Genomic DNA, 27,855 nt, shown 5'->3' with positions numbered 1-27,855 from the left:
ACCATGAACCTCCGTCGTTCCGAAGCGAAGAAAAAGAAAATCTGAAAATACTACAATTGTAATAATTCCATTCTCATGTGATACAATTCAAAGTTAAAAAAACGGATAAAAAAAATTCAAACATCATATCATAATTATTTATATAATTTGATATTTACATCATGAAATTCATGGTTTATTTTGATTTTCAAATAATATTTACTAATATATATATATAACTAACTTAAAACAAAATAAAATTGCTGTAAGCTTGAACCCCAAACCTTTTAGTAAAATAGAACACAAACTACTCTGAAACCAAGCGAATTGAGACGCGGAAACCAAAACCCGAGATCGCGGCGGCGAACGTTGGCGTTCATATTTCACGATACAGTCCTCTACCGTCTTCTTCTTCTCTCCATTCCATTGAATTCAAGCGTTCTAGCACCAACAGGTGAAAGATTACTAGGGTTTATGAGCGAGGCCAGTAGAAACTAAAGCCCTAGCAACTTTCAATGAAGACTTCTTGGAGGAAGAGAAGACCAGAGGATGGTATCTATATAGGTCGTGCAGAGCCTTGTGTTCTGTTTTCTCAGACATTTGTTCATCCTCAACTTGATGAATATGTAGACGAGGTACTTCCTTGTTCACTCTTCTGTTTTGTTTATCCATATGTTAACACTGCTAACTTTAATTTTCCAATCCCAGGTGATATTTTCTGAACCTGTTGTCATCACATCTTGCGAGTTTCTTGAACAAAGTTGTTCATCTGCCTCGTCCGCAGTGACATTAGTTGGGTATGGATTTGTATATTCTCTTGAAATGTTGTAGTGTTAGGAAACTGGAAAAATGTGTGCTTTATTTACTATGGTGCATTAGTTGTTTATTTGATCAAATATAAGGCAAGGTCTGGTAAAGAATTTATTGATATAAAGCTTATAGTTACTGCTGAAATCGCCAAACAGATTTGATTTTAATTTAGGGTTTGTTTTCCATGCTTCCTTTTCTGGTTATGACCTTTTTATACTTTCTGTTTGACATAATTTAAGGAGTCTATACATTTTCTTAGTAAAAATATTCTGGTTGGAAACTTAGTTTTTTGTGAATTTAACGAAGTCATGGACTCATGATAAGATCTCAAGATCCTTTAAGTGGATGCATGTTTCCCCTTGTATAGGATGTGCAATGTAGTGTCTTATTGTCTGAAGCTATTGAGAAAGCTTGGATGATGTGCAAATGTTGTTTTGGCCTGTTTAAGATTAAAACCAATTGTATATTATCTGTTGGAAGTATGTTTAGTATTTGCCCCATTTGAATATATATATTTTTTGTTTCTGGATCTAGATGCAATAACCAAAATAGATTTCTAATTATCTATAATTTAAGTTTAGTTTTCTAATGTTTCTGTATTTTGATCCAAAAATGAAATAGTGTTTCCAAAATTGGGCACTATGTGATAGATATCAGTACATGTAAAACATCCTCGTTAAAAAATGATATGGGTCAGAGTTGTTATGCTAGATTCACATCAGGTTGAAGACCATACAAAAGTAGTAGAGTCAAATAAGAGGCTAGTGATAGGCATGTATGATGGTGGAAGGCAAGGGTGAAGTAGGAACCGACCCTAACATCCTGAACTGTAGTGTTTCTGTGCCCGGTGTCATAAATGATTTATTTATTTTTGATGTGATGATGAATGCTAGCTTAACTATTACCTTACCTATATTTGATATAAACTACAAAATTTAATAGGCCATCTGATCTAGAATGAAAAGGTCGCCCTTGTGCTTGCCACATTCCGACAAGGTTATAGTGGAGATTAATATTAGAAAGTTAGTTCAATTGGCAAAGGAAATAAGTTTTTTTTTGTGTTGAGTGGTTCATTGATTTGCCATCAAATGTACCTGTTTAGACAAAAATATACGGAGATTGGGCCTAAGTGCATAGACAGTTTGAATCCACCTATGGTTGTTGCCTTTATTTGATCAGTCCCCCAACTCCTAGTTGGGAAGTCTTTTTATCTTCACAATAACACTGTATTGCAATTCTCTATATAATTATTATCTCTCAAGTTTCATGGAGGATAACTTTATGTTTCTTGAACTAGCACTTTCTTAAATTTATACGACTAGCCATTTATTTATTTTAACCTGATTGAACTTTCACATGATATACTTATTTGATTAATTAGCAGAGCTGGAAGTAAGAAAGTTGCTTTCTTCTTATTTTACTCACATATCTTAATATAATTTACTGTAAACTTTACAAAATCTTGAACTTGTGACTAATAACATTGTTTATTAAGCAACTCAACCATCATGGCACAATGCCATGATTTGTTTTAGACAAGCTAGTGTTCAATTTAAAATCACCTTGCTTAAAAATGACAAAATGTTGATTTCATCGAACCACTTTTCAATTGTCTTGAAATGTCTTTCTCTATCTTTTTGATATCTAAACTTTGCATTTTATATTACATACTAGATGATTATTTTCACATTGGGTCAATGAGTTAGTTAAATAATTAGCGAACTATAGTAGCCAAGTAGCACCGATACTCCCATTTGGCAAAATGGGTATCGGATACGGCAAGATAGGTATCGTTGACTTTTTGTGGGGTTGACCAATTCGATACGGCTTAGATACGTTTTGGGTAAATTTTTAAAAAATAAAATTTTTAGGAGGGCTTTATGTTTAAAATAAAACTAATACTAACCTAATATATCCTCCTCTTGCCTGATACCTCCTATCTCATCTCACTTCTACTCTCTCTTGCCCATCTGTTCAACCGCCGTCAATCGACAGTGGCAGTTGCCGCCCGCGATCGACAGCCACCACCGTCTCTCTTGGTAACCTATACAGCTTCACTGTTTACTGCTAAATATTTTAGCCTATTTAGCATTTAGGCTTTAGCCGATACTGCTAAATATTAATTATATTTACCCGATTCATATGATAAATTTGTTTGTGGGTTTGACCAATCCGATACGGTTTGGATACGGCTTGGATACGTTTAGGGTAAATTTTTAAAAAATAAAAATTTTAGGAGGACTTGTATGTTTAAAATAAAACTAACACTGACCTAATATTTCCTACTCTTGACTGATACCTCCTATCTCATCTCACTTCTCCTCTCTCTTGCCCATCTGTTCAACCGCCGTCAATTGACAGTCGCTGTTGCCCCCGCGATCGACAGCCACCACCGTCTCTCTTGGTAACCTATATAGCTTCACTGTTTACTGCTAAATATTTTAGCCTATTTAGGCTTTAGCCGATACTGCTAAATATTAATTATATATACCCGATTCATATATTTTCCTATTTAGCCGATTTGCCCGATTCATATATTCTGAATGTGCTTCTTTGATGAATGTAGTTACATTAATGCTGATAGTTACATTACTAGAAATAAGAGTATCTTTAAAGAATTTCTTCAATGGAGTATATTTGTAAATAAGAAGCATTGCTATTAAGATTTTTTAGTAGTTGGTAATGATGTTCAAGACTAAGTTTTGTAGGTGGTCTAAACTGCATGGATTCTGTTGGTCTTGACCATTGTTCTTTATGTCCTTTAACAGAGCAACTTCTCCTCCCTCTTTTGCTTTGGAGGTTTTTGTGCAGTGCGAGGGTGAAATAAGGTTTAGGCGGCTTTGTCAACCTTTTCTATATTCTCCTTCGTCATCAAATGTCCTTGAAGTAGAGGTATATTCTCTATCCGTATTATAGCTTCTAGTAATGTGTCAAACTTGTTTTAGTATAACATTGTAATTTTTGCAGGTTGCTGTGTGTAATCATTTGGTTGTTAGAGGCTGCTACCGCAGTCTTAGCTTAGTTGTATACGGAAATACAGCTGAAGATTTGGGGCAGTTCAACATAGATACGGATTTGGATAGCACTCTGACTAATATGGTTTCCTCAGTTGAGGGAAGTCTTGAGGATCTTCCTCCTGCACTTCGCCCAACTTATAAACCAATTGAAGAAATTATATGCCCTCCCAAAGCATTATCCCTAGAATTTGTTCCTGCTGATATTGATGTTGAGGTTAAGCTGCTGCTGCAGCTAGTGTTCAAGATTTTGCAGTCATCCCACTTTAGGGATCAAATTGATAAAGTTATTAGTTGCCTAGTAACAGTAGCCTCATGTTATGCATCATCTAGTTCACAAGGTGTCTCTACCATTGGCGGCTCTGCAGGTAGCACCAAGGATTCTGGAAACATCTCTTTGTCTGTTATCATTGAGGGCAGGAAGGAAATTGAAGATATTTTCAAGAACCTTCAATATGAATCAGATGATTCATTTGCTGAATCTTCAGTGGATCTTACTTTTCTTGATTCAACTTCTAAAATTCTCACTTCGGAAGAGTTGGTCGATCTAATAAATAAAAACTTCAAATTTGAAGGTACTTTTGGATTGGCTGCACACCCAGAAGTTCCCAAGGTAACTTGGCCTTTTCTGCTTCTTTGATATAGTGGATTGTTATGTTCATTAACTTTGTTACCATAACAGCTCCATAACGATTGATATCCGTGTTTTCAGAATAAGAGCTTGCTTCTATGGTTGAGTGCAGCATTTTTTATGTGCTCCGGCAGGGAGTGCTGTTTTCACTTTGTTAATGGTGGTGGGATGAAGCAACTAGTAAATGTCTTTCTTCAAGGCTTGCTGAACTCTCGTGCTGTTACATTAACGTATCTTGTAGTAATAGAGCAGGCTACTAAACTTTCCGAAGGGTGTGAAGGCTTTCTAGGTTGGTGGCCTCGTGGTGATCCAAATGTTCCATCCGGGACCAGTGATGGATATAATATGCTATTGAAGTTATTATTGGATAAACAACCGCATGATATTGCATCTCTTGCAACTCGTATACTCCATCGTTTGCGTATTTATGAAGTTGCATCAAGATATGAGGTATATGATTGCTGATGGAAGTCTGTTTATGGAAATCAATTGCTTGTATAATTCCCAATTTTTGTAAGTATCTGTTGTAAAATTGTTAACACGATTCTTTTTCTTTTTTTCTTGCACAGTCTGCAGTGTTATCTGTGATAAAAGGTGATCCGTCTGCTGAAAAATATGGTAGTATTGTAGTGGACAAGCTTGTCAATGCTAAAATGCAACTTAAGAAACTCGTGGTTAGTTGTAATTTGTTGCTTTGCTGGATTATTGGATGAGAGTAGAGTCTCCTTTAACTGACTAACTTGTTGCACACTATCATTATTATTATTCCTTTAGTTTATATTGTTGCCTATTGATGATGCAGAGGTTGTTAAAATTGGGTGGTCCTATTGAAGATCCATCTCTGGTGGCCTCATCTTCTAGATCCCTGAATCTTTCCGGAACTGAGGGACTGTTGTCATATAAGTCAACCATAAACTTGATATCTTCATTGCGTTGTGACTTTTCTAGTCAAGGGATTGATTCATACTTGCTATCTCTTCTAAAGGTATGTCGTATCCTGCATGTTACATATGTTTCTACAAGTGGATATTATTATGTTTGCTTATATTACATTCATTTTTTTGTTGTATTGTTTGTCTAAATTGCAAATGTAATATTTGTTTATGTCTGTTTCTGTTCCTTTTTATGTTTGTGTTTTTGTTACTTTATTCTTTTCATATATCTATTTTTTGACAAGAAATGTTTTTGTTATAAGCTTGAGAACATCTTGCCCAGTCTCTAAGTTTGGTTAAAATCAAACCCCTTCAAAGTGGCATGGTCCTATCCCAGCCTAGCGACAACAAGAGGTGGATAGCCCAGCCTCTCAGAGGTTCTGGGTTCGAGCCCGTCAGACAGTAAATTTCGCTCATCTGGTTAAATTGGTTGAGTATGTTTGTGGGCTATGTGCTTAACCCGCGGGGATTAGTCGCACTCTGAAGGAGAAGCGAAACCCATCGTTCTAATAAAAAGAATAAAAAGTGGCATGGTCCTTTACTGAATTCTTAGCTTTCTTCCTCACACTAAGTGCATCATTATTCTTCTTATCAAACACTCTTCCATTTCTGTCCATCCAAATACACCACTAGATTTATACAAAAAAGGGAAATCCTATTTTCTTTTGCAAAAGAGAGCAAAGTCTTAAAAAAAATCCTTAAAAGATATGGGAAGTTTCCAATAACATATATCCTTCTCGAATGCCATCTTTCAAGGAAAGTGACGGTCCCTTCCCAAGTTTGAATAGGGTCCAATGCTCCAAGTTTCTCCCAACCTTTCCTGATTTAAACCTAGGACTATATACAAGGTGGATATTCCCGTCAAAATTTTCAATCCCATATTTAACTCAAATGACCTCATTCACAAAGGAACTCCTCCAACCCAAATCTCAACAACCATTTTTCCGAGGCCTTATTAAAGACCTTGCTATCAATTATTATGAGTTTCTTTACACATTCCTATCTTATCGAATGCAAGCTAGGTACATTCCTGACTTCCAAAAGAATTTCAGCTGGATGGACTCCATTTCTCAATTACACTTACTTGAGCCACATTGGCATGTAATAAATAGGGATTGCTGAATGTATGTTTTTAAGGAGAACCAACCTGACGTCTCATGATAAGATTGAGAATTTCAGCTGAGGAGTCTTTCTTTTAATGAAGATTTCAAGAATATGATTCCATGGTGCTAGCATATACCCTTTTTCTCCGAGGGGGCTGACATATTTGCATGGCAGTTTAATGATTTTGGCTATGCATTTTCAGCTAGAACCTCCATCCCTTGGACTTCGTCAATGGTGAATAGTGCAATTTTGGTAGAATTGTTGAACAAGCCCAAGATGTATTGAAATGTAAATCTTATATTCATGAGGTCTGAACTGAATACAATGTACCCGGCAAAAGAAGATAGAATCATCTGCAAGTAATAAGTAGCTAATAAAGGGATCAAAACCTCCCAAAGAAATTCTGACATTGAGTCCACAAAGCAAGCTTTGCTTTCTTAATTAGAATGATAATCCCTCCATAGGCACAAGAAAAAGGAATGGAGAACGTGTGTCTCCTTGTCTTAATCACTCGCAGCTTGTAATGAAAAGTGCTGGTTCACCATGCGCAAGTATTAGAGAATTTGGGCTTTGAAAAACTCTCTTAGTTACGTGATTCATAAATGTGCAATCCTGTTTGCTATTTATGAGACTAGGTAAATCACATTTTTTTGCAGTGCCGGTAGTATCCTCATTTTCCAGAAAAAGAAAGGATATTAGTTATTTATTGTTTGAAATGAGTGGCAATGTGCTGTTTTTGGTAGCTATGCTAATTGCTGAACTATTTGAGCATAGCAAGTTTCTGTTGGACAGCTATCTCTTACTTTTCTTTTTCCTCTCTGGTTTTATAGTAAGTCATGCTGTTCTTTGCTTGCTAATTACAGGATATTTGATTATTTGTTTTTCTTCTAAGCAGGAGAGGGGTTTCTTTTCTCTTTCTGCTGCGGTCTTATCTTCACCAAATTTACGCGATTTGATGGGGCATGCCACAGATATATTTCTGGATGTTACTTCTTGTGTTGGAGCCATAATGCTTTCTCTTGTTTCTTGCCGCTCAGGTTTTTCTGGAGCTAACTGCATATCACCTTTCCCATTCTCCTTTTTGTCTCTTGATTCACACGTTTCATATCTTTTTCAGGGTTACTCTTTCTTTTACTCCACCCCGAGCTATCAATAACACTGATACTTTCGCTAAAAGGCAGAGGTCATTTTGGCAAGGAAGATCCATTTCCTCTCCGTTATGCATCTGTTTTGATATCAAAGGGTATCTATTGTCATCCTGACGAAGTTGGAAAAATCATCGAGACACATCTGAGGGTGGTTAGTCTCATAGAAAAATGCAAAACTTTCAGTTACATGATTGCTTGAAGTATCCTGTACTCTTCTTTTGCCTCTCCATACTTTTCTGCTGTCTACTATTTGAGTGTGGATGTCATGAATCTTGTGCAGGTAAATGTTGTAGACCGTTTGCTGTTATGCCCTCCACAATCTGATGAAACTTTATGGGTAATATGGGAGCTATGCAGCATATCGAGGTTCATATTACATGTTCTTTATGTGAGGTCTATTTATTATATTTACATTTATCCTCTGCCTAAAAGCTTTGATGGATAACAGATCTACTTGTGGACGAAAGGCTTTGTTGGTTATTGGACTTTTTCCAGAGGTATCATATTTATGTCACGGGTTGCATCTTCATTAGGATTTTGAGCCAGACTTTGATTCTTATAATTTCTCATGCATCTTATATTGAAGAAACCTGTGTATACTGGGATGCTAAAAGATAGTCTGGATTAAACTTGTAACAATTTGTTGTTAATCATCTTTCACAATGGGCAGTGCTTATCATTTAAATGTTCTTTTCGAGTATGATATCTAAATGTTTTAGTTATGTTATTTCTCCCTTATGAAACTATTGTGTTCTTTAAAATTCAGGTTAAAGGCATTCCACATGTCACATGTATAGTTAATATATGTATAGTTCTTATAGTTGATTGTAGCCGAGCGGATAGAGCGTTGGTTGATTAAACAGGAGGTTGTGACTTTCGGCCCAATCATTAGACAAATTATTTTAGTTGTAATTTGGTTACTTCATATTCTTGCTGCATGCTTTGGGCCTTTCAATAATCTTATTAATTTTGAATACTTGCTCTGCTATATCTGAGATTCCCTATACTAATGAACTTTAGCAAAATTTTCTCCTTTTGGTAGGTCATGTCTGTCCTGGTTAAAGCTTTACACTCCATTAAAGAAGTGGATCTTGTTCCCTCAAATAGTGGTACTGCATTCGGTATATGTTGAAACTTGATTATTTTAACCTATTTAACCTTCTCTGTGTTATTGGATGAAATTCTCCCATTGCAGGAGCTTCATCACTTAATTTGGCAATGGTTCACTCAGCTGCGGAGGTCCTTGAAATTATTGTTGCTGATTCTATGGCCTCTTCAATGAGTTCATGGATTGGACATGCTACAGAACTTCATAAGGCTCTCGATTCATCTTCTCCGGGTTCCAACAGAAAGGATGTGCCCACAAGACTTTTGGAATGGCTAGATGCTAGTGTAGTTTATCATAGTAAAGGGGCTACTCGCCTTCTACACTATGCTGTAATATTGGTTTCCGGAGGAGAGGGACAGGTTGCCTTGACTAGCATTCTGTCATCAGATGCCATAGGTGTGGAGAATGAAGTCGAAGACTCTTCCAGCAACTCTGAGAATAATCTTATTGGGAATCTAAGAAAATCCATATATGAGAAAAGTTACCAGCCCTCTATTCTTCGTGATTCTTCTGTTGCGCAACTGACTACAGCTTTCCGTATTTTGGCATTCATATCAGAGAACTCGGTAAGGAAATTTCTTTACACAAGACTTTATCCTGTCAGAATTTAGGGCTAACTACAAATCAAATTTGAAGGCTGTCGCTGCTGCTTTATACGAAGAAGGAGCTGTATTGGTTGTGCATGCACTTTTGATCAACTCCGGACTGATGCTAGAGAAATCCTCTAACAACTACGGTAAGATGGAACTGCCTGTATTAACATCCTCCTCCCCTTGCCCTTCTCACCAATAAGTTGTTTTGTTATGATATCTCGATTTGTGTTGTGCCTTGATAACGTGATAAAACATTTGACTTTTTACATGTTTCACAAAAGTTACTTTGACTACTTTTGGACAAAAAGTATCCTTTGGAAGTGAACAAAATTGTTGTCCTTTCATATGGTAGTTTTGTCATTTTGTAACTTCTAGGTAGTAAGCATGTATATGCGTAGATGGTCATTACTAAGATTTAAAACTGACCACTAACTAACTTTATGAAAAACTATGTTAAACTACCGCATTTAGGACTGACATTTTAGTTGGCATTGCTTTTGTTTCTGGTTTTCTCTCGTAACATATTTTTAATAGAGAAAATATAAATATCACATTTTCAAACTTCTGTAACTTGTTTAATTCCACTCAGTGGCAAAGCTAGCTAATTTATTTTCACTAATTTTCTTTTGTTTTGTTTCGTCTTTTCCTATAGAGTATAACTATTTCTATCTTTACCACCTTGGTTTTTCTGCATGCACTTTGGATTAATTCTAGTCAATTCAACTACTATGTTGAATGTGGAGTGCATGTTGTTACTTCCTTATCATACCAATAATGCTAAGGTTCAGTTGCTATTCTCTACCTTGTTTGGTTCATGTAAAGTGCCGTTTAGTAGCTCAAATTCTAGTTTACAGATATGCAGCAATCTTGATGGCTGTAGCAATTAAACTGTAGTGATGCATGTCCTCTTGCTTCTACTTTTAAGCTTATGTATAACCTTGTTCAAAGGCCATGTTAATCTGGTGTATCAGAAGAAATGACTTATTTTTCTTCCTATTGTTATGTGTTCAAGCAGATCACCTTGTTGATGAGGGGACTGAAACTTCTGATTTTCTTCTTGACCGCCACCGGGAGCAAAGTCTAATTGATCTTTTGATTCCATCCTTAGTGTTGCTGTTCAACCTGTTGCAATCATTACAGGTGTGGTGATTAATCTGCTGCTATTGTTGTAGATTATCAAACTAGGCTTTATTCCAAAAACAAATTTGTTTTCCAAGATTCATTTTTCAAAATGTTTATTTATGACTATATTGAAAGTTGTTCTGTATTTAATAGTCTCCTTTATTTTCCTATAAATTGTAGTTTCATTGTAATAGTTTAATATTCTAAATCAACCAAAATATATCATCTATTTTCTCTCTTCATATTTCTACATGGTATCAAAGTTTTAGGTCTCTATTGATAGTCTTTCGTTTCCTCCATCGATGGCCAATGTTGCCATTGGCGAAGGGCTTCAACCGTCACAAATCACTTGTCTCTGGATGCTCGTCTTGCTAGTTGCGACGGTGTTTTTCTTTTAGGCTCAGTTTGGTTTTCAAGTTTCAAATATCTAAAAGAAAAAATAAATCAATATCACTTCTCCTGCGGCTCTGGAAGATGAAATCATGCCGTTTCAGCCTACTTGTTTTTGGCTCCTCTCTGCATATATTCAAATGTCGTGCCTCTTGCAGATTTTCGCCCTCTCTAGGCAATCCAACGGCTTCCATTCTGTAAACACTATGTGCAATGTTGTTGGCTCATCTCCGGATATATTAAAGTGTCACACCTATTGGAGATTTTCGCCCATCTTGGCAATCCAGTGGCTGCCATTCTGTAGACTTTCCACGACTCATGCGGACCTCTTAATGTCCCTTTGTTCAGTGTTTGTCTCCATTGCCACCTATTTTTGTTCAATCAAGATTTTTTGGGGCTTCCTCATTTAGGCTGAATTTTTCTCCTACTTTGAGGGCGAGTGTGAAAATATCTAACTAGGCCTTATTCCAAACAAAACAACTTTGTCTTTCCAAGAGAAATTAACTTCAAATGGTTGGAGTTGTGTCTTCCCAACAACATGTTCATTTATGCCTATCTTGGAAGTTTTTCTTTATTTAACTAGTCTCCTTCATTTTCCTATAAATTATAGTTCCATTGTAATATCATTTTTATTATATTTAAAATAAATAAATTAAATAGTTTAGCATTCCAAATCAATCTCAAAATATATATCAATATTTTCTCTTAATTTTTCTACAGCTAAGTTGTACTGATCTTTGACTTCTTTATGATGTTTTAGTTAAGTAGTCCTTTTCCAATGGACTTAGATGCATATATATATATATGTTGTTTCCATCAATGTTAATATGTTTTTCCTCTAGAATTAGAAGATTGTTTTGGTCATTAAGAGATGATACTTCATGCAACACTCTAGTTACAGTCATTCTCATATGCTGTATCCTTTTATTTATTGTCATTATATTTTTTGTTTTTGTTTTTTTGGGAAAACGGCTTAGTGCCATTTCATTAAGAATTATTGTCATTATATTTATAGACATTTCAGGAGGTAATTTGTTAATTTTCTGTATTTTGTGGTACATAAGAATATTCTTTGTTGTTGTTTTAGAGATCCAAAGAGCAGCACAAGAATACAAAGCTGATGAAAGCCCTTGTGCAATTACATCAGGAAGTGAGGTAAATCCGTTGTGCTATCTTCTTTGGGTATTGATTACAAATTCACAATATTTAATTTAGCAATCTAATATATATTTTTTTTGCAGCTCAAAATTAGCTGCATGCTCAACAGACTTAGCTTCTTATCCTGTTTCTGCACTCGGTTATGAGGCTGTTTGCCATCTAATTGTTTCAGTGCTTGTTTGTTGGCCAATTTATGGCTGGACCCCCACCCTTTTCTCATTTCTCACTGACAGTCTTCAAACTACATTATTTCTGGCACTGGGTCCCAAGGAAGTTTGCAGTTTCCTCTGTCTATTGGTATGTAGTTTTGCTTCATTGTTAACTTTGCTTAATTAGTTCGCAGCTTTGTTTCTTTGTAAAACTTTGCTTAATTAACATACATGGGGAGCCAAAGTGTTCTGTAGTATATCACATTTCTTGTGTATCACTTCTCCTTCTAACTGGCACCAAACAAAAATGTTACATCATTTTACGAAATGGAAAAGAATGCCAGCCTCACTATAACAAAAGTTGGGGTCATAGTTGTCAATAGCGTATAGCGCTAAATAGCGTCAAAGCTGCTCATAGCTATAGCGTAAAGCGAATAGCGTAGCGAGGGCTATTTGAAAATAATGCGTTAAAAACATGTAAATATCAAAAATAAAAAACATCACAAAAATAAAAGTTCAAAACAAAAAACCATCAATTCTTAAACTAGAAAAAGTTCAAAACATAATCTAAAATTCATTGTCATCATTTTTTTCATCAAGATTGAGATCATCTTCTTCATTTGAAATTGCATAATGTTTGGCATCATTCTCTTCTTCACTTTTTTCATTGTAATCAAATTCATCTAAAATATCAGATGTGTTAGATGTTTCTATTGGTCTTTTCCCTCTTGATTTAGATGTGATTGCCTTCGAGCTTCTTAAATGTGTTGATGAAGAGAAAATAAGAGAATGAAGGATAAGAAAAGACTAGAGAAGAGAAAGAGGGATAAGAAAAGGCTAGAGAAGAAATGTAGAAATAAGATTAGAGGAAAGAAGAGAAAATAATTGGAAAAACTAGAGAGGAAAAAATAATAAGAGAATAAAAGAAGAGTGCAAAGAAGAGGAAGAGTCAAAAAATTTTTGAAATTTAAAAATTTTGGGGAGATGAAAAGTCATAATTAATATTAATTTTGTAAAAGCGTCGCTACAAGGGGCAATAGCTTTTGGCGCTATAGGCGCTATAGCTACAAAAGCGGGGCTATTTGAAAGTGCGTAGCCTATAGCCCCTTATAGCTACAAGGGGGCGCTACGCTACGCTATTCGCTATAGCTAGCGCTACGGGCGCTATTGACAACTATGGTTGGGGTTTTGTAATTAGTAGTTAGATTATTGATGATTCTCATGTTATTATTACTAATATATAATCAGCAGGTGAATTTAAAATTGTTAACTGATATGCATACATATTTTTGTTTAATCACAAGAATGATCTATTGCCGGAAGAAGGCATCTGGCTTTGGAAAGAAGGAATTCCCATGTTAAGCGGTCTTAGAATGTTGGCTGTTGGCACATTCCTTGGTTCTGAGAAGGCGAAAGATACAGAATGGTACTTGAAACCAAAACACCTTGAGACATTGTTGAGTGAGTTGGTACCACAGCTTGAGAATATTGCGCAGATTATCCTGCGTTGTGCGATCACTGTAAGTTACTCATACTTGTTTACTCTATCAGAATACGTGGATATTTTACCCTGCAAGTTAGTCCCTGATTATTGCTAGAAGCACTTCCATCCATGTTAAGTTTCTCTCTGATGAACAACATATTTGATATCAGTTTTGCTGCCATCCATGCCAGTTTTTGTATAGAGTCCTCATTATTATCCTTGAAGCTATTGTCTTTCTGAACTTCGATAAGGTGTTCTGTTTGTGTGATAGTGTTAGAGATTTTTATTTTATTTATGAAAAGGCATTGCATTTGGATTTAGTAAGCAAAACATACAAAGTTTTTAAATGATTAAGGGGAAAACACTTAAGATGTCCAAAGATTTTGATATAACATGACTACATTTTATTTATTATAATGATGTGTTTTAATTAATAATCCAACTGTAACTGTGTGATTGGGGATCCCTGATATGATTCAGAGTTCTGAATTTACTGGTCATTTATTTTGTTCTGATGAATTTTTATATTGCATTGACAGACTGTAATTGTGCTACAAGACATGCTTCGTGTTTGTGTTGTTCGTGTGGCATGCCTGAATATGGATCACGCCTCTATACTTCTTGAACCTATAGTTTCATCAATTCGTAATTCCCTTTCTGAAACATCATTATTGTCGATGTCTGATTATGATGCTTACAAGGTGATGGGAGATGCCTCATATTTTCTCTCATTTTCTTATATCTGGAGTTAAAATTTTTTTGCTACTCTTAACCTTATTATTTTTTCTTATCATTTCCAGGTCTCCAGATTGCTTGATTTTCTTGCTGTCTTATCAGAGCATCCCTGTGGCAAGGTTTGTTTATTCATAGGGCCTGTTATGGAAATTCCCTTTGTTTTTATTTCTGTTTCTTTATATATTTCTAACATAGAAACACCCATTAGTTTAGAGAAACAACTCAATCTATTAAAACAGATCATGCAATTACCATAAATGGTCATGATTTATAACCGTATCCTAATGAGAAACCTCATAAGAGAATAGAGTGGATGCATTTTTTGCATGTTAGTTTTTCATCTGTGTAAGAATTCTAATTGGAGTACTAAATGTTTCCTTTTGTGGTTTCATATAGGCCTTATTATTGAAGGAAGGTGTTGTTCATATACTTGTAAAAGGGCTGGAGAGGTGTGTTCCAGTTGCTGAGTTGGAAGGAAAGCCATTTTATGAGAGCAGACATATTGGTTTTCCGCAGCTGTCATGGTGTGCTCCTATATTAAGAACACTTGAACATCTCTGTGATTCACGACCATGTACTCTCTATATTGGAAGGTATGCCCAGGTTGTTTCTAAGAATATTGTATTTTTGTCTTATTTTAGGTAGCTGATTGGATAAGAAGTTCCCAGCTAGCTTTGAGGCTTTATTCAATTTTCTTGATCTTCTTCAAGCTGTACAGTGCATTTTGACTGATCTATTGAACACCAGTGTTTTTATTGATCTATTGAACATCAGTGTTTTTATTGATCTATTAAACAATATATTTTTTTTTTTTCTCTTTGTTCCAATTTTTTTATCTCTTCTATGTGTGAACATCCATATATTTTCTGTCAAACCTGGGCTGCAATATCTTCTGTTGTGACATACTTCATGTATCCCATTCAAAATGCAGTGTCTTATTGTGCCTAAGCTTTTGAAAGAGATTCTTTGTTCTCTTATTCATATATGGCTATGAGCTCTGAAAGCTGAGCTTCTTAATCATTTCTAAATTTGAGATGTAATTTTAGTTCTTGTATTCCTCTTTATGTTTTTCATTTCTCTTTGTTTTCTTTCTGTTTATAGTGTTTCTTCTATTATTAATATTTGCTCTTCTGCGTTAAAAAATAAACTCCATGGTTCATTCTTATCTTTCTTAGTATATTAAATAGAGATGTTAATTCATTAATTGAAATACTTCTGTTTCCTTTAGGATCAAATTCAAAACATTGACTACAGAAGATTTCTCAATGATCTTATCACTGCTGCTTGAGTTATGCAAGGTATGCCATTGTTATATTACATGTTCTCTATGACCTTACACGAAAGCTGTTAGAGAAAAAAAAACAGAATCAATACTGGAAAAGAAGATTTGGGGTACTGCATTAGGTCTCCATTATAAACCGAAACTGGGGAATGTTCTGGTTTAGATATAGAGACTAATTTTATTGATAGCAAAGGTAGAAAGCTTCATGCCTTTATAAAAAGAAAATGTAAAAGACTGGAAACCTTTTAACCTTAACACAAAGACACTCGTACACCCAGTTAATCTAATAAAACATTATACTTATTTCTCTTAATCGTTGGATACTTATGTTCTTTATTATTTACTATTTCTAGACAAATTAACAAAACGTTTTTTTAGCATACCTACTTGCGATTCTGGAACTGTTATCATCGGAATTGCAACCTCCGATTGAACAGACCTCTTCTTGAACGTCAACTTGAAAAATTTCACCTCACAGCTCACCATCTAACCTTGTTTTTGCCAGAATCAAGCTCTGATACAAATGTTATAATGTGAATTAGAATTTGACAGTTATCCTAGCTCAATTACCTATCCTAGCTCAATTATCGAATATGTATCTTCTTGATGTCTCAAAATGAATTATAGAGTAAGAACGAAGATAGAATGAGAATGAAGAGTAGAGAATTACATTTATGAAGAAGAGAGATAATCTCTATCTAACAAAAGACTATTCAACTAATTCATTTCATAACTGCAACATAACAACTATTCTATTTATACTACCCTATTAATAACCCCACTTCATTCCTAACCAGTAGGCTTCCCAATCACATAATACATACAGTTAGGCTTCCCAACCACACTTCTACCATGGGGCATTAGCCCTAACCCTTTCCCCTTATATATCACATTCTTGCTTCTTTATCACTGTACCTTGAAATGTTCCAATGTATTTTTTGTTGTTAATTATGCATAGTATTTACTACTCAGAAAACAGCTTGCAATTTCATCATGTTAAATATTATATAAGTGATGGACTTCCATATGTTATCTTAGCTTCCGTGAACTCCTTTACAATCCTTCTTTTCTTCTATATGTTACCCAACATAGCTCCACTATATTCTGTATTTTTTTAATACTGATATACTCTTGCTGTTCAATCATCCAATAATGGTTGTCTGTTCTAGTTTATAATGGTAATTTATTCTCATAGGTACTGCCAGTTGGGAAAGAATTACTTGCTTGTTTATCTGCATTTAAGGAAACATGCCTTGCTTCTGAAGGACAGCAAGCTTTACTGTCCATTACCAACCATGTCAAAGCTTTATTTGCCAAGGAATCTGATTCAACGAGCATGAATGAAGAACCAAGCTACAGTAGTGTTTTTGATACACTTAACTGGAAGAAACACCCTCCGTTGCTGTGTTGTTGGATAAATTTACTGAAATCTCTTGATTCAAGGGATGTCCTACCAGACCATGCTATTGATGCTGTTACTGCATTGTCTTGTGGTGTTTTGAAGTTCTGCATGGTTGCGGAAAGGTTGGTCCCTTTTGTGACATAGAGTTCATCTTATGCAGAACTTGTTTGTTCTTGTTCTCTTTGGATGAGTCAAAATGTTAAGTGAGTGGGGTAGCCATTTTTGCAAATTCAGTGAAAATGAACCTTTTACACAAGTACAGTGGAAAAAAAGCTTTTATCCTTATTTTTATTATGTTTTGTTACTCTTAACTCTCATAAATTTCATACATCAGGTTTCCATAGTAAAATTTTTGTCCTACCATTCTATGTTTCAACTATGAAGGAAACAAATATTTTAGTAAGGTTGTATGATTTTTGGATTGTTAACAGCTGTAACTTGTCTTCTAATTCTTATTTTTTCTTGGATTTGTAATTGTTTTTTTCTATGGTTGTCTCGATAGATTGATTTCTAAGAATTTGTCTTACTGATGTTTTCAGAAGATTGATTTATATTTTGTGCTTTTGTTCTTTTTATTCTTTTGAAACCTCAGATGGAACCTGGACAGGGTGGTTGCTTTGAAGTATCTTTTTGGTATTCCTCATGATGCGAACACTGCAAATTATTTTTCAGAGGACAACATAAAATACATTCAAGATTTAGCATCAATGGTTACCTCAAAAATGAGTAATGGCGATTATAAAGCTGTATCATCCAATGAGAGAAAAAGTCTATATCAGGTTTGGGGGTGACTTTCTATTTGGTTTGATGAATATTTGTTTTGTTTGAAAAATGTGCTGTAGTATATGAAATGCTTTTTTTTTTGTGAGAAATATTTGCTATCCATAATGAAGCTTTCTTCCCTGTGATCCTACTCAATTCCTAGACATGATTTCCTGCAAGTTATTTATAAACTTAACAACTATCTTTCCTGCCTTAGTTCGACTAGCATTTAGCAAATTGATCCATCAGCTTCTGATTCCATTCCTGAATACTCAACCTTTTATTTTTTTCTAGAGCCATTTGGTTAGTCTTGTACCATAAATACTATTGTTAGAAGCTGTCAACTTGTTGCAATATTATTCTCTTTTCACTAATACTTTGTCTGACCAATGGATGTAAATGGGGTTTGTACGGGATGAGAATTTTTCGATCTTATTGGCATTTAAAATTCTTACATTGTTTTTCTTATTTATTGTTTTGTTTTTTTCCTTCCCTTTTGCAACGTTTGAACGCATTTTGCGCTCTTTTAAATAAAAGTTCACCTTTTAAAAAAAAAATCAATGGAAGTAAATGGGGAGAATAATTGGTCTCTTCTCCATTTTTTGATTATTTTTTTACAAATATGCATCACCAAGGTGTCCCTCTCCAATGGCGATAAAGAGTTTTGGATAAAAGAACTGAAAAAATGTGTATGTTTTCTAATTCTGTGTTTTGTTCATTTACAGGTTACACAGTTTTCGAAGTCACTATTGTTTTTATTAAGCGAGCCTTCTGACTTGTTAATAGCTACGGATGTAGATCTCAGTCTAATGTCTTCTGTTGATGTGGAAATTTCTCCAAAGATATGTATGATTGCTGACAGAAGTGATGAAAAAATTGACGATCAAAACTTTAGTGGACTTGCAGATAAATTTATGTGGGAATGTCCAGAAAGTTTGCCTGAAAGTTTATCAGAAGCAGCTCTTCCCCAGAAAAGGAAAATACCTTCTTCTTCTGATGGAGCAGGTAGACGTCAAAGAGGTGACAATTCCATGGCTGACACTCAAGCCCAAAATAATGCATTCTCTAGAGGTTCAGGACAACCAACAATCCCTACACGTAGGGATAATTTCAGGCAACGGAAGCCTAATACGAGCAGACCTCCATCTATGCATGTGGATGACTATGTTGCCAGAGAAAGAAATATTGATGGTAGTAATTCTAATGTAATCGCAGTACAACGGGTAGGATCATCAAGCGGGCGACCTCCATCGATCCATGTTGATGAATTCATGGCTAGGCAAAGGGAACGCCAAAATCCAGTAGCAATGGTATCTGGTGATGCAACTCCTCGTATAAAAAGTATTGCTCCTGTGATTGATATTGATAAAGACAAGTCGAATATATCTAAGCGCTTGAAGGCTGATCTGGATGATGAGGGGATAGACATAATCTTTGACGCGGAAGAGGCGGAATTCGACGATAAGTTGCCTTTTCCCCAACCAGATGATAATTTACTGCAACCTGTTACGGTTTTAGTTGAACAGCAACGGTCTCCACATTCAATTGTGGAAGAGACAGGGAATGACTTGAATGGAAGCAGCAGTCGTGTATTAGCAGAAGAGAATGCTCAGAGTGATTTTTCTTCAAGGATGTCAGTTTCACGACCTGATAAGCCATTGGCTAGGGAACAAAGTGTTTCTTCTGATAGGAAATATTATGAACAGGGTGATGATGCACAGAATATTCATGTGAAGAATAATAATTTGTTGCCTTCTTCTAGAATGTCTTTGCATTTGCAGCCAAAGAATAATTTTGGAGGAGGGCCATATGATACAAAAGTTAACCCCCCTCTTCCTCCAATGCCACCACCACACACAATGATATCCATGTTATCTCAAGTTTCCGATGGCATGAATAATCAGTTATCTCAGTTTGCTAACCCTGCCGGAGATTTTCACCCTACAGGAGGACCCCAGGGATATCATGTAAGAACAAATATGTTTGTCTTTACATTTCCTAAGTACTTTCCTTTTAACCCCATTTTCAAACACTTGTTTTTGTATGTGAATCCGTTTCTATATAAAAAAAAATTGAACAGGTGTCTAACTGAATTAAGGTTCTAAACAAATTTTTGAACAAGTGTTTCCATATGGGTGGTATCTGATACAACTCTCACAACTATCGACTAGACAGAAAAGTAAATAATATAAGGAAATTTTACTCTTAAGCTTAGGCCTATTTTGAGTTAGGATCATTTCCAAATAACCTTGAATGATCAGGTTATTTGGGGTTACTGGGTAAAAAGACATTAAGACTATAAATATATAATGGAAAATATTGTTGTTTTTTTAACAATTTAGTGTATTTTGGTTAATGATTTGAATAAGTAAATGATTATTGATTTAATTTAATCTCAAACAACCCACATCAATAAGGCCTTAAGGCAATTATGTAATGTCAATATTTATTCCCCCATTAGTTTGACAATTGAATATTTTGCAGGGGCATTCACAAGGTGGGTCTGCAAGGCCACCTCCCCCACTCCCTTCCACCCCACTACCTTACCCGATGTCTAATTCCAACTTACCATCACATAAAACTTCGATATCACTTTCAACAGCCTTTAACCAAAGTAGTAATAATGGAGCTGTTGATCTATCTCATCCATCGTTAAGTGATCCTAGGTATAGCACTCACTCTGCATCGGGTGCAACAATGACTTCTTATCCTCCATCACCTCTACTGTTTTCAAGACCGGTTTCCATGCCTCCCATGGGTGGTGTTGCTTATGGACATAACCCAACTCCTCCTCCAACACATAATCAGGGAGGGGAAAACATGTCTGGTATTCCCCAACATAATCATATTCCCATTCAGTCAATGCAATCACTTACTCAGTTACAGCCTCTACAACCGCCACAAATTCTTCGCCCACCTCACCACCTTAGACCACCAATGCAAGTTGTTCAACAACAGTCTGACAATAAAATGCCATCACAGATCACCCAACAATCCCAAATCTCCCCTCTTCATTTATACTATCAGCAGCAGCAACAACAACAACAAGAGAGTCTGTCACATGCCCAACGACACCAAGTTGATCATTCTCAAATGATGCAGCAGCAGCTGCAGCAGCAACAGCTGCAACAGCAACAGCAACAGCTGCAACAGCAACAGCTGCAGCAGCAACAGGTAATACATAATAACCAAGGGGGTGAGTCATCTACCTCTCAGCAGCAGCAGCAGCAAGATGCTGCAATGACATTGCAACACTACTTCAGCTCCCCAGAAGCTATTCAGGTATGTAAAACTATTTACGATGATTAACTTCAAGTTTGTGTTTCTATGATATAATTATTCTCTTGTTGCAGTCTCTGTTGAGTGATCGCGATAAACTCTGTCAGTTATTAGAGCAACATCCAAAATTAATGCAAATGCTCCAGGTTGGTTAGCTTCTGAATATTATATCCCTGCTTTGTGTGTTGCTGTTTTCAATAACTTGTTCATTGTGATTTACTCTTTCATATTATTACTATTTTGTCAGGAGAGATTGGGACAAATATAGCGGTTGCTGCTGTGAGATGTAAAACGCAGGTTTTGTGACCTAGTTTGTTTTTGTTATGGAATAATAATCATTTTTTTTAAAAGTTAAACTTTTATTAAATCGAGCGCAAGATGCGTTCAAACGTTAGAAAAAAGTAATATAAACTAGACAATTAATTCATTTGATGCTTGATTATGGATGTATGGATGGCTGGATCATGGGGATTTTGTTGATGTATATTTTGACTATTCTTATGCTTTGTTTTTATTTTATGTCTTTTCATTTTTATAGGGTTTTAGAAATAACAATTTTGTTGTTAGTGAATTATCATCCTATTTAAAATTTTCTAGGGTTTTGTTTACTAGCATTGCATAAGGGCTGCTTTATATTGGATCTTAGTTTCTTTTTCTCTTCTTGAAAATTCATTTTTTTAAGCATAGAAGTTTATGACTTTACATAACTATAAATGATGTTTATATCCTACTTGAAAATATCATTGTCTATGGTCTATTCATTGACAATTAAATTGAAATGATGTTTTAATTCAACTAATTATATGTATTTTTAAAACCATTTTTTAATTTTTAAATTTATTCATATATTTTTTTAAAGATATTGTGTTATTATTTATAAAATAATAATTACTAAAATTTGTAAGTTGATTTTAGTATTTTTTTTAGTGTACAAATATTTTAAAATGTGTGCTATGTGTACAATAAATTATTGTAATTTATTTTATAAGGAATGTTATATTATTATTTATAAAATGTAAACAATAAATTTATAATTTCTAAATAAATTGTAATTGAGGTATATTATGTTTATCTTATTTTTTGTTTAAATTTATATATTTTAAATATTAAAAACAAATTTAAATAGAGTATAATTTTTAATTTTTTTAATTATATTAAATTCATGTTATTTTTTTATAGATATTGAGTTATTATTTATAAAAAAATATAATAAACTAACCATTGCTAAAATAAAATTATAATTTTAAATTGATACATGATAATTTAAAAGCTGGTACATATGTTTATTTTATATCTAATCACAATAATATGATATTAATCTTTATTAAATAAATACTCACGAACATAATTTTTTTCACTTAAATTATGGATTGTGTATTATTTTCATACATAAGCTAGAATGATTATTTGAAATTTGTGATGCTGACTTTTCGTATTATTGTAAGTTTAATGAGACTTTTCTTCAATAATTGTCCGACAAGAAAAGTTTTGCAACATAAAAAAACATGTATGGTAAATGGGACCCATATAATCCAAAACATATTTGGTCATGTCTTCATACTTTTCTTTGCATTGCCGAAGAACATTCAAAAAAGAAACTCTCTCAGGCATACTTTTCAATTCTTATCCTTTTTATCTCAATATAAATATTTATGATTGACTATATTCTTAGATTTCAACCGTCACAATTTAGATCTTTCACAAATTTAAATATATATTTCAAAAATTATATAATTTAAAACATAAGTACGTTCAAATTTATAAAATGTACATAAATTTATTTTATTTTAAAGTTTTTTTAGAAAATAAATATAAAATATATTTTATTCAAATACTTTTTATATTATAAATTTTTTTAATTACTCAAACAAATTTTAACAAATTATAATACATAAATCTTATAAGACAATACTCAATGTTAAAAATATCTTTAAATATTATTAAATTTAAAAACGTGATAAATTAATTAAAAAAACAAAAACGTTTCAATATAACCTTCTGAAGAGTATAATACGTCATCATTCAAAGTTCAGTTTTAATTAAAAAACGAAAATAATAAGTTGACGTTTTTATTAATAAAAATTTGTAATCATTCGAAGAGAATACGTCAGCCTTCATAGTTGAGACAAATTCAAACATTAAATAACAATTTGGTCATATATTTATACTAATTCATACGTCTCATTCCTTCATCCAAAATCAATGACTCGCCGTCGCTACTCTGAAACTCCGGCCACCGATATTTCCGGCGACAACACCTTCTTCCCCGACATTACCTGGGAAGCTCTGAACCTTCACGACAACGATTCCAACGACAAGCTCATAATCCACGCCTTAAACGACGCCGTTTGGCACCCACAAACAGAGCTCGCCGGAGTAATCAAACAGGAAACAGATAACAATTTTTCCAATTTCTCGGCCAATACCGAGATGGGTTTTTCTGTAAAAATGGATGGAAACAAGATTGGAGCTTCTGATTCAGTTCTTCCGGTCGGAGGAAAGCATTACAGGGGAGTTAGGAAGAGGCCGTGGGGGAAATTCGCGGCGGAAATTAGGGTTCCGGCGAAGAATGGAGGGAGGATATGGCTGGGAACATACAAGACGGAAGAAGATGCAGCCTTGGCTTATGATCAAGCGGCGTTTAGAATTCGTGGGTGTCGGGCTTTATTAAACTTTCCGCTCCGGATTAATTCGGGTGAACCCGAACCGGTTCGTGTCACAAATAAGAGGTTGCGGATACAGGCGGCGCCGACGCCGGAGATGGCGAAGGAAGTGTTTGGTGATGAAGGCCGGAGTGGATAAGGACAGTACTTGTTATGGGTATTCTTGAATTGGTTTTAATATTATTTTATTAATTCTTTTTGTGACAATAAATTAATTTTTTTTTTTTGATGATTAATTATTTTATTAATTCAAACATATACTCGTATATTTTGAACAGTAAGTGAAAATTTTCACATACAACAATTAATATACAATTAATATGTAACTTTACACAGGAACGTAAGTTTATTATGTGCTAATTTAGATGGAGAGATATTGACATGGTATAGAACATGGTCGTGAAGAATATACCTATGTACTTGTCTATATAAAAATTTTCAATTGTTAATACTTTTTTCTTTAGACAAATTATAATGATACTTTTTGTGACAATAAATTAATTTATTTATTTTTGATGATTAATTATTTTATTAATTCAATCATATACTCAAAATCGTAAGTTTATTATGTGCTAATTTAGATGAAGAGATATTGACCTGGTATAGAACATCGTCAAGAAGAATATAACCAACGTATTTGTCTATACAAAAAAAATTCAATTATTAATATTTTTTTTAGACAAATTATAATGATAAGTAAGTTTATAATTAAATAAATAAAAATTCCTTCCTATCTTATTTCATAAATAATAATAATCAAATATAAATTTTTAGTTTCATTATCATTACTAATAATAATAATATATAATTAATATTTTTTAAATTAAATCTTACATGTATAGAACATTACTATTATTTGATTTGAAATTTTGAACTTTTTTTTTTATATTTTGGATAAAGATATGTTTAAGGAAATAAACACTTTCGGCCAAATTTACAGTGTTATCGTTGTAAATAAAATATCATTTAGAAGAAGAGCTTATAACTTTTTTTTTTTTTTTTTTTCTATAAATACAAGTGAAACAGCTCAAGTTCATTTTGGAAAAGAATGGTCCAAGATCATGAAGACCTAAATACTCAAAATTCGGATCCAAAATACTTTTGCCCTCCCTGTGAGAGAACATGGAAAGTAGGAGGACATATTGGAAGAGACAATCCCAAGTGTACAATACAGTGAAGCAATACATTACTTGAAAAAAAAAATCATCAAATTATAGCAAATTTAGATAGAGATATTGACATGGTATAGAACATGGTCATCAACTCATTGAAGAATATAACCACGTACTTGTCTATACAAAAAATTCCAATTGTCAATACTTTTTTCTTTAGACTTAACTAAAAAGAACACTGGTAAGTGAAAATTTTCACATACAACAAATCTTCAATTTTAGCAATCCAGATATTATAATTAGAATCATTCAAACTCACCATTCTAGATATGTTTGTCTTCATCATTATATTTGTTGGTAATCTTATCTCATAAAAATTACACGTAAATAATATATGAAAATATACAATGATAATAAAATAGATACAACAGATTATTTAAGAGATGAAGAAAAATCTTCTCGTTTGCTTCGAAGCCTGTGGAATCACAGTTCCCTTAAAACAGTTTCACCGTTTCCCGTTTGTGCTAGAGAGTTTCGTCAGTGACTGTTTCCCAGAGTACAACGGAACCTGCAATGATTTAGCACAGAAAAACCATTACAACAGCGAACTAGACAAAAGTACCTGAATCACAATCACTGGGTTTTGCACAAAAATGGTCGAGTCAAGAAACTCGAAGAACACTCACAAGAATACTCACAAGAACAAGGAAAGACTTTAGAATTCTAGAGTGAGAAGTGATAAGATCATGTGTGAAGAGGAATCAAGGTAAGAGGATATTTATAGTTGAAAATTAAACTCATAATCAATTCTTTAATCCAACGGCCACTAATCCATTCATCCAACGGTTATCCTTGCTTGTCTTTTCATTATCTTTGTAAGTTACATCCAACAATAAGTATTTTGTAGTTACAATAGCAATTAACACCATTTTTTAATTGCCTCTTTCAAGATATTTATGTTAATTGTAACAATTAACATATTTAATTCACAATGAATTTGATGTGAATTTCATTTGGATGAAATTTCACCTTAATTCACATTTGAATTTCATGTGAATTTCATTTGGATTAATTTCACTTTAATTCACAATTGAATTTCATGTGAATTTTATTTGGATTAATTTCACTTTAATTCATATTTGAATTTTATGTGAATTTCATTTGGATTAATTTCACTTTAATTCACATTTGAATTTTATTTGAATTTCATTTGGATTAATTTCACACTTAATTCACATTTGAATTTGGTGTGAATTTCATTAGCCCAAATATCATTTCCATTTAATTAATGGAATTAGTTTAATTCCAACAATCCCTCACATTAATAGAAATTGAAAGATTAACCCGGTCTACATAGGATAGGTAGGTGTAACCCTTTAAACATTTCCTTATGAAAGTATATAACTTTACTAGCTGATTATTAGACTCGATGTCCTTGAACTATTCTGCCTTCTGTGTAAACGATTACACACTTTCACATAGAATTCTTCCTGATACTTGTCAGTTCTCATGATTGTGTTCGTTTTGGCCATGAACACTCGCCTGGTTCAGTGAGAGGGTCTATAATTGAGCCGTGCAATTCTTTCGAAGCGGCCCCACTTCTCTCTCACATAGGTGATCTCTTTGTTCACAAAGAATCATTAAAAGTCTGTGTGCTTATCCTTTCCCGAAATGCTATTTTATCGTAGGATTTTTTTATCCATAGCAATCTACCAAGTTTAGTACAATTAGGTTGTCCCATTGAACCTAGTTCTTGGGATCTCCAGTCATCATAGGTTGAGTTTCCCTTCATACTAACTTATTATAGGCTTAAGTCTCATTCCTTGTGAGGACTTTAACACCAACTCTCTGTTTAACCCTTTGGTTAGAGGATCCGCAATATTATCTTTTGATTTTACGTAATCAATTGAGATAATTCCAGTAGAGAGTAATTGTCTAATAGTATTATGTCTACGACGTATATGTCTAGACTTACCATTATACATATGACTCTTAGCTCGTCCGATCGCAGATTGACTATCACAATGAATAGAAATTGCTGCTACGGGCTTAGACCACATTGGAATATCTTCTAAGAATAAACGTAGCCATTCAGCTTCTTCACCACATTTGTCAAGAGCTATAAATTCATATTCTATCGTGGATCTAGCAATAACAGTTTGTTTAGAAGATTTCCAAGATATAGTTGCACTTCCAAGTGTAAATACATATCCACTTGTTGACTTAGAGTCTTTCATATCTGAAATCCAATTAGTATCAGTGTACCCTTCGATAACAATAGGATGTCTCGTGTAGTGCAGACCATAATCACGAGTATTTCTTAAATACCTAAATAATCGTACAGTGGCTTTCCAATGATTATTACTCGGATTACTTGTGTATCTACTTAGTTTGCTTACTGCATAGGCTATATCTGGTCTTGTACAACTCATTAAGTACATTAGACTCTCAATTATTCGAGAATATTTTAATTGAGAAACACTCTCTCCGCGATTTTTAGATAGATGTTGACTCGTGTTTATCGGAGTCTTAGCCAATGCCAAATCATCCTTGTTAAATTTTTCAAGGATCTTATCCACATAATGTGATTGACTTAGAACTATCCCTTTTGATGTTCTAATCACTTTGATTCCAAGAATCACATCAGTGTCAAATTTTGAATTTAACATATCTTTAGTGGATTTAACCATTTTATCATTACTTCCAATGATAAGTATGTCATCTACATAAAGACATAAAATGACGTAATCATTTGTTGTGTCTTTAATATAAATACATTTATCACATTCATTGATCTTAAAACCACTTGAGATCATAGCATGATCAAATTTCTCATGCCATTGTTTTGGAGTTTGTTTTAAGCCATACAATGACTTCACTAATTCACAAACTTTATTTTCTTGCCCTTGAGAAGAAAACCCTTGAGGTTGATCTATGTAAATTTCTTTTTCCATGTCTCCATTTAAGAAATCTGTTTTTACGTCCATTTGATGAACTTC

The 27,855-nt window shown here is 34.0% G+C and overlaps 3 protein-coding genes across 3 annotated transcripts; 2 read left to right on the top strand and 1 right to left on the bottom strand.

Moving 5' to 3' along the window:
- Positions 1-251: 251 nt before the first annotated feature.
- Positions 252-21,583, top strand: LOC124941527 (protein virilizer homolog). Its single transcript, XM_047481868.1, has 28 exons — positions 252-614; positions 688-776; positions 3,558-3,681; positions 3,757-4,416; positions 4,516-4,884; positions 5,004-5,108; positions 5,237-5,419; positions 7,366-7,507; positions 7,588-7,769; positions 7,899-7,984; positions 8,067-8,115; positions 8,661-8,727; positions 8,814-9,292; positions 9,363-9,462; positions 10,335-10,459; positions 11,919-11,986; positions 12,073-12,286; positions 13,443-13,658; positions 14,161-14,322; positions 14,422-14,475; positions 14,753-14,949; positions 15,585-15,654; positions 16,834-17,162; positions 17,633-17,819; positions 18,528-19,769; positions 20,287-21,084; positions 21,156-21,227; positions 21,329-21,583. Exons 1-28 carry the CDS (start codon positions 495-497, stop codon positions 21,347-21,349), a joined length of 6,510 nt encoding a protein of 2,169 aa, XP_047337824.1. The 5' UTR covers positions 252-494; the 3' UTR covers positions 21,350-21,583.
- A 1,690-nt stretch (positions 21,584-23,273) lies between these two features.
- Positions 23,274-23,883, top strand: LOC124941585 (ethylene-responsive transcription factor 1A-like). The gene has a single exon (XM_047481927.1). It carries the CDS (start codon positions 23,284-23,286, stop codon positions 23,881-23,883), a length of 600 nt encoding a protein of 199 aa, XP_047337883.1. The 5' UTR covers positions 23,274-23,283.
- Positions 23,884-25,361: 1,478 nt separating this feature from the next.
- Positions 25,362-27,288, bottom strand: LOC124941583 (secreted RxLR effector protein 161-like). The gene is made up of 3 exons (XM_047481925.1): positions 26,880-27,288; positions 25,479-25,492; positions 25,362-25,424 (listed from the first exon to the last, which is right to left on the bottom strand). The coding sequence occupies exons 1-3, from the start codon at positions 27,286-27,288 to the stop codon at positions 25,362-25,364; spliced, it is 486 nt and encodes a 161-aa protein (XP_047337881.1).
- Positions 27,289-27,855: the final 567 nt, after the last annotated feature.

This window comes from Impatiens glandulifera, chromosome 6 (genome assembly GCF_907164915.1).
Source record: "Impatiens glandulifera chromosome 6, dImpGla2.1, whole genome shotgun sequence".
NCBI classification, from domain to species: Eukaryota; Viridiplantae; Streptophyta; class Magnoliopsida; order Ericales; family Balsaminaceae; genus Impatiens; species Impatiens glandulifera.
This window is presented reverse-complemented; position numbering and strand designations above follow the sequence as displayed.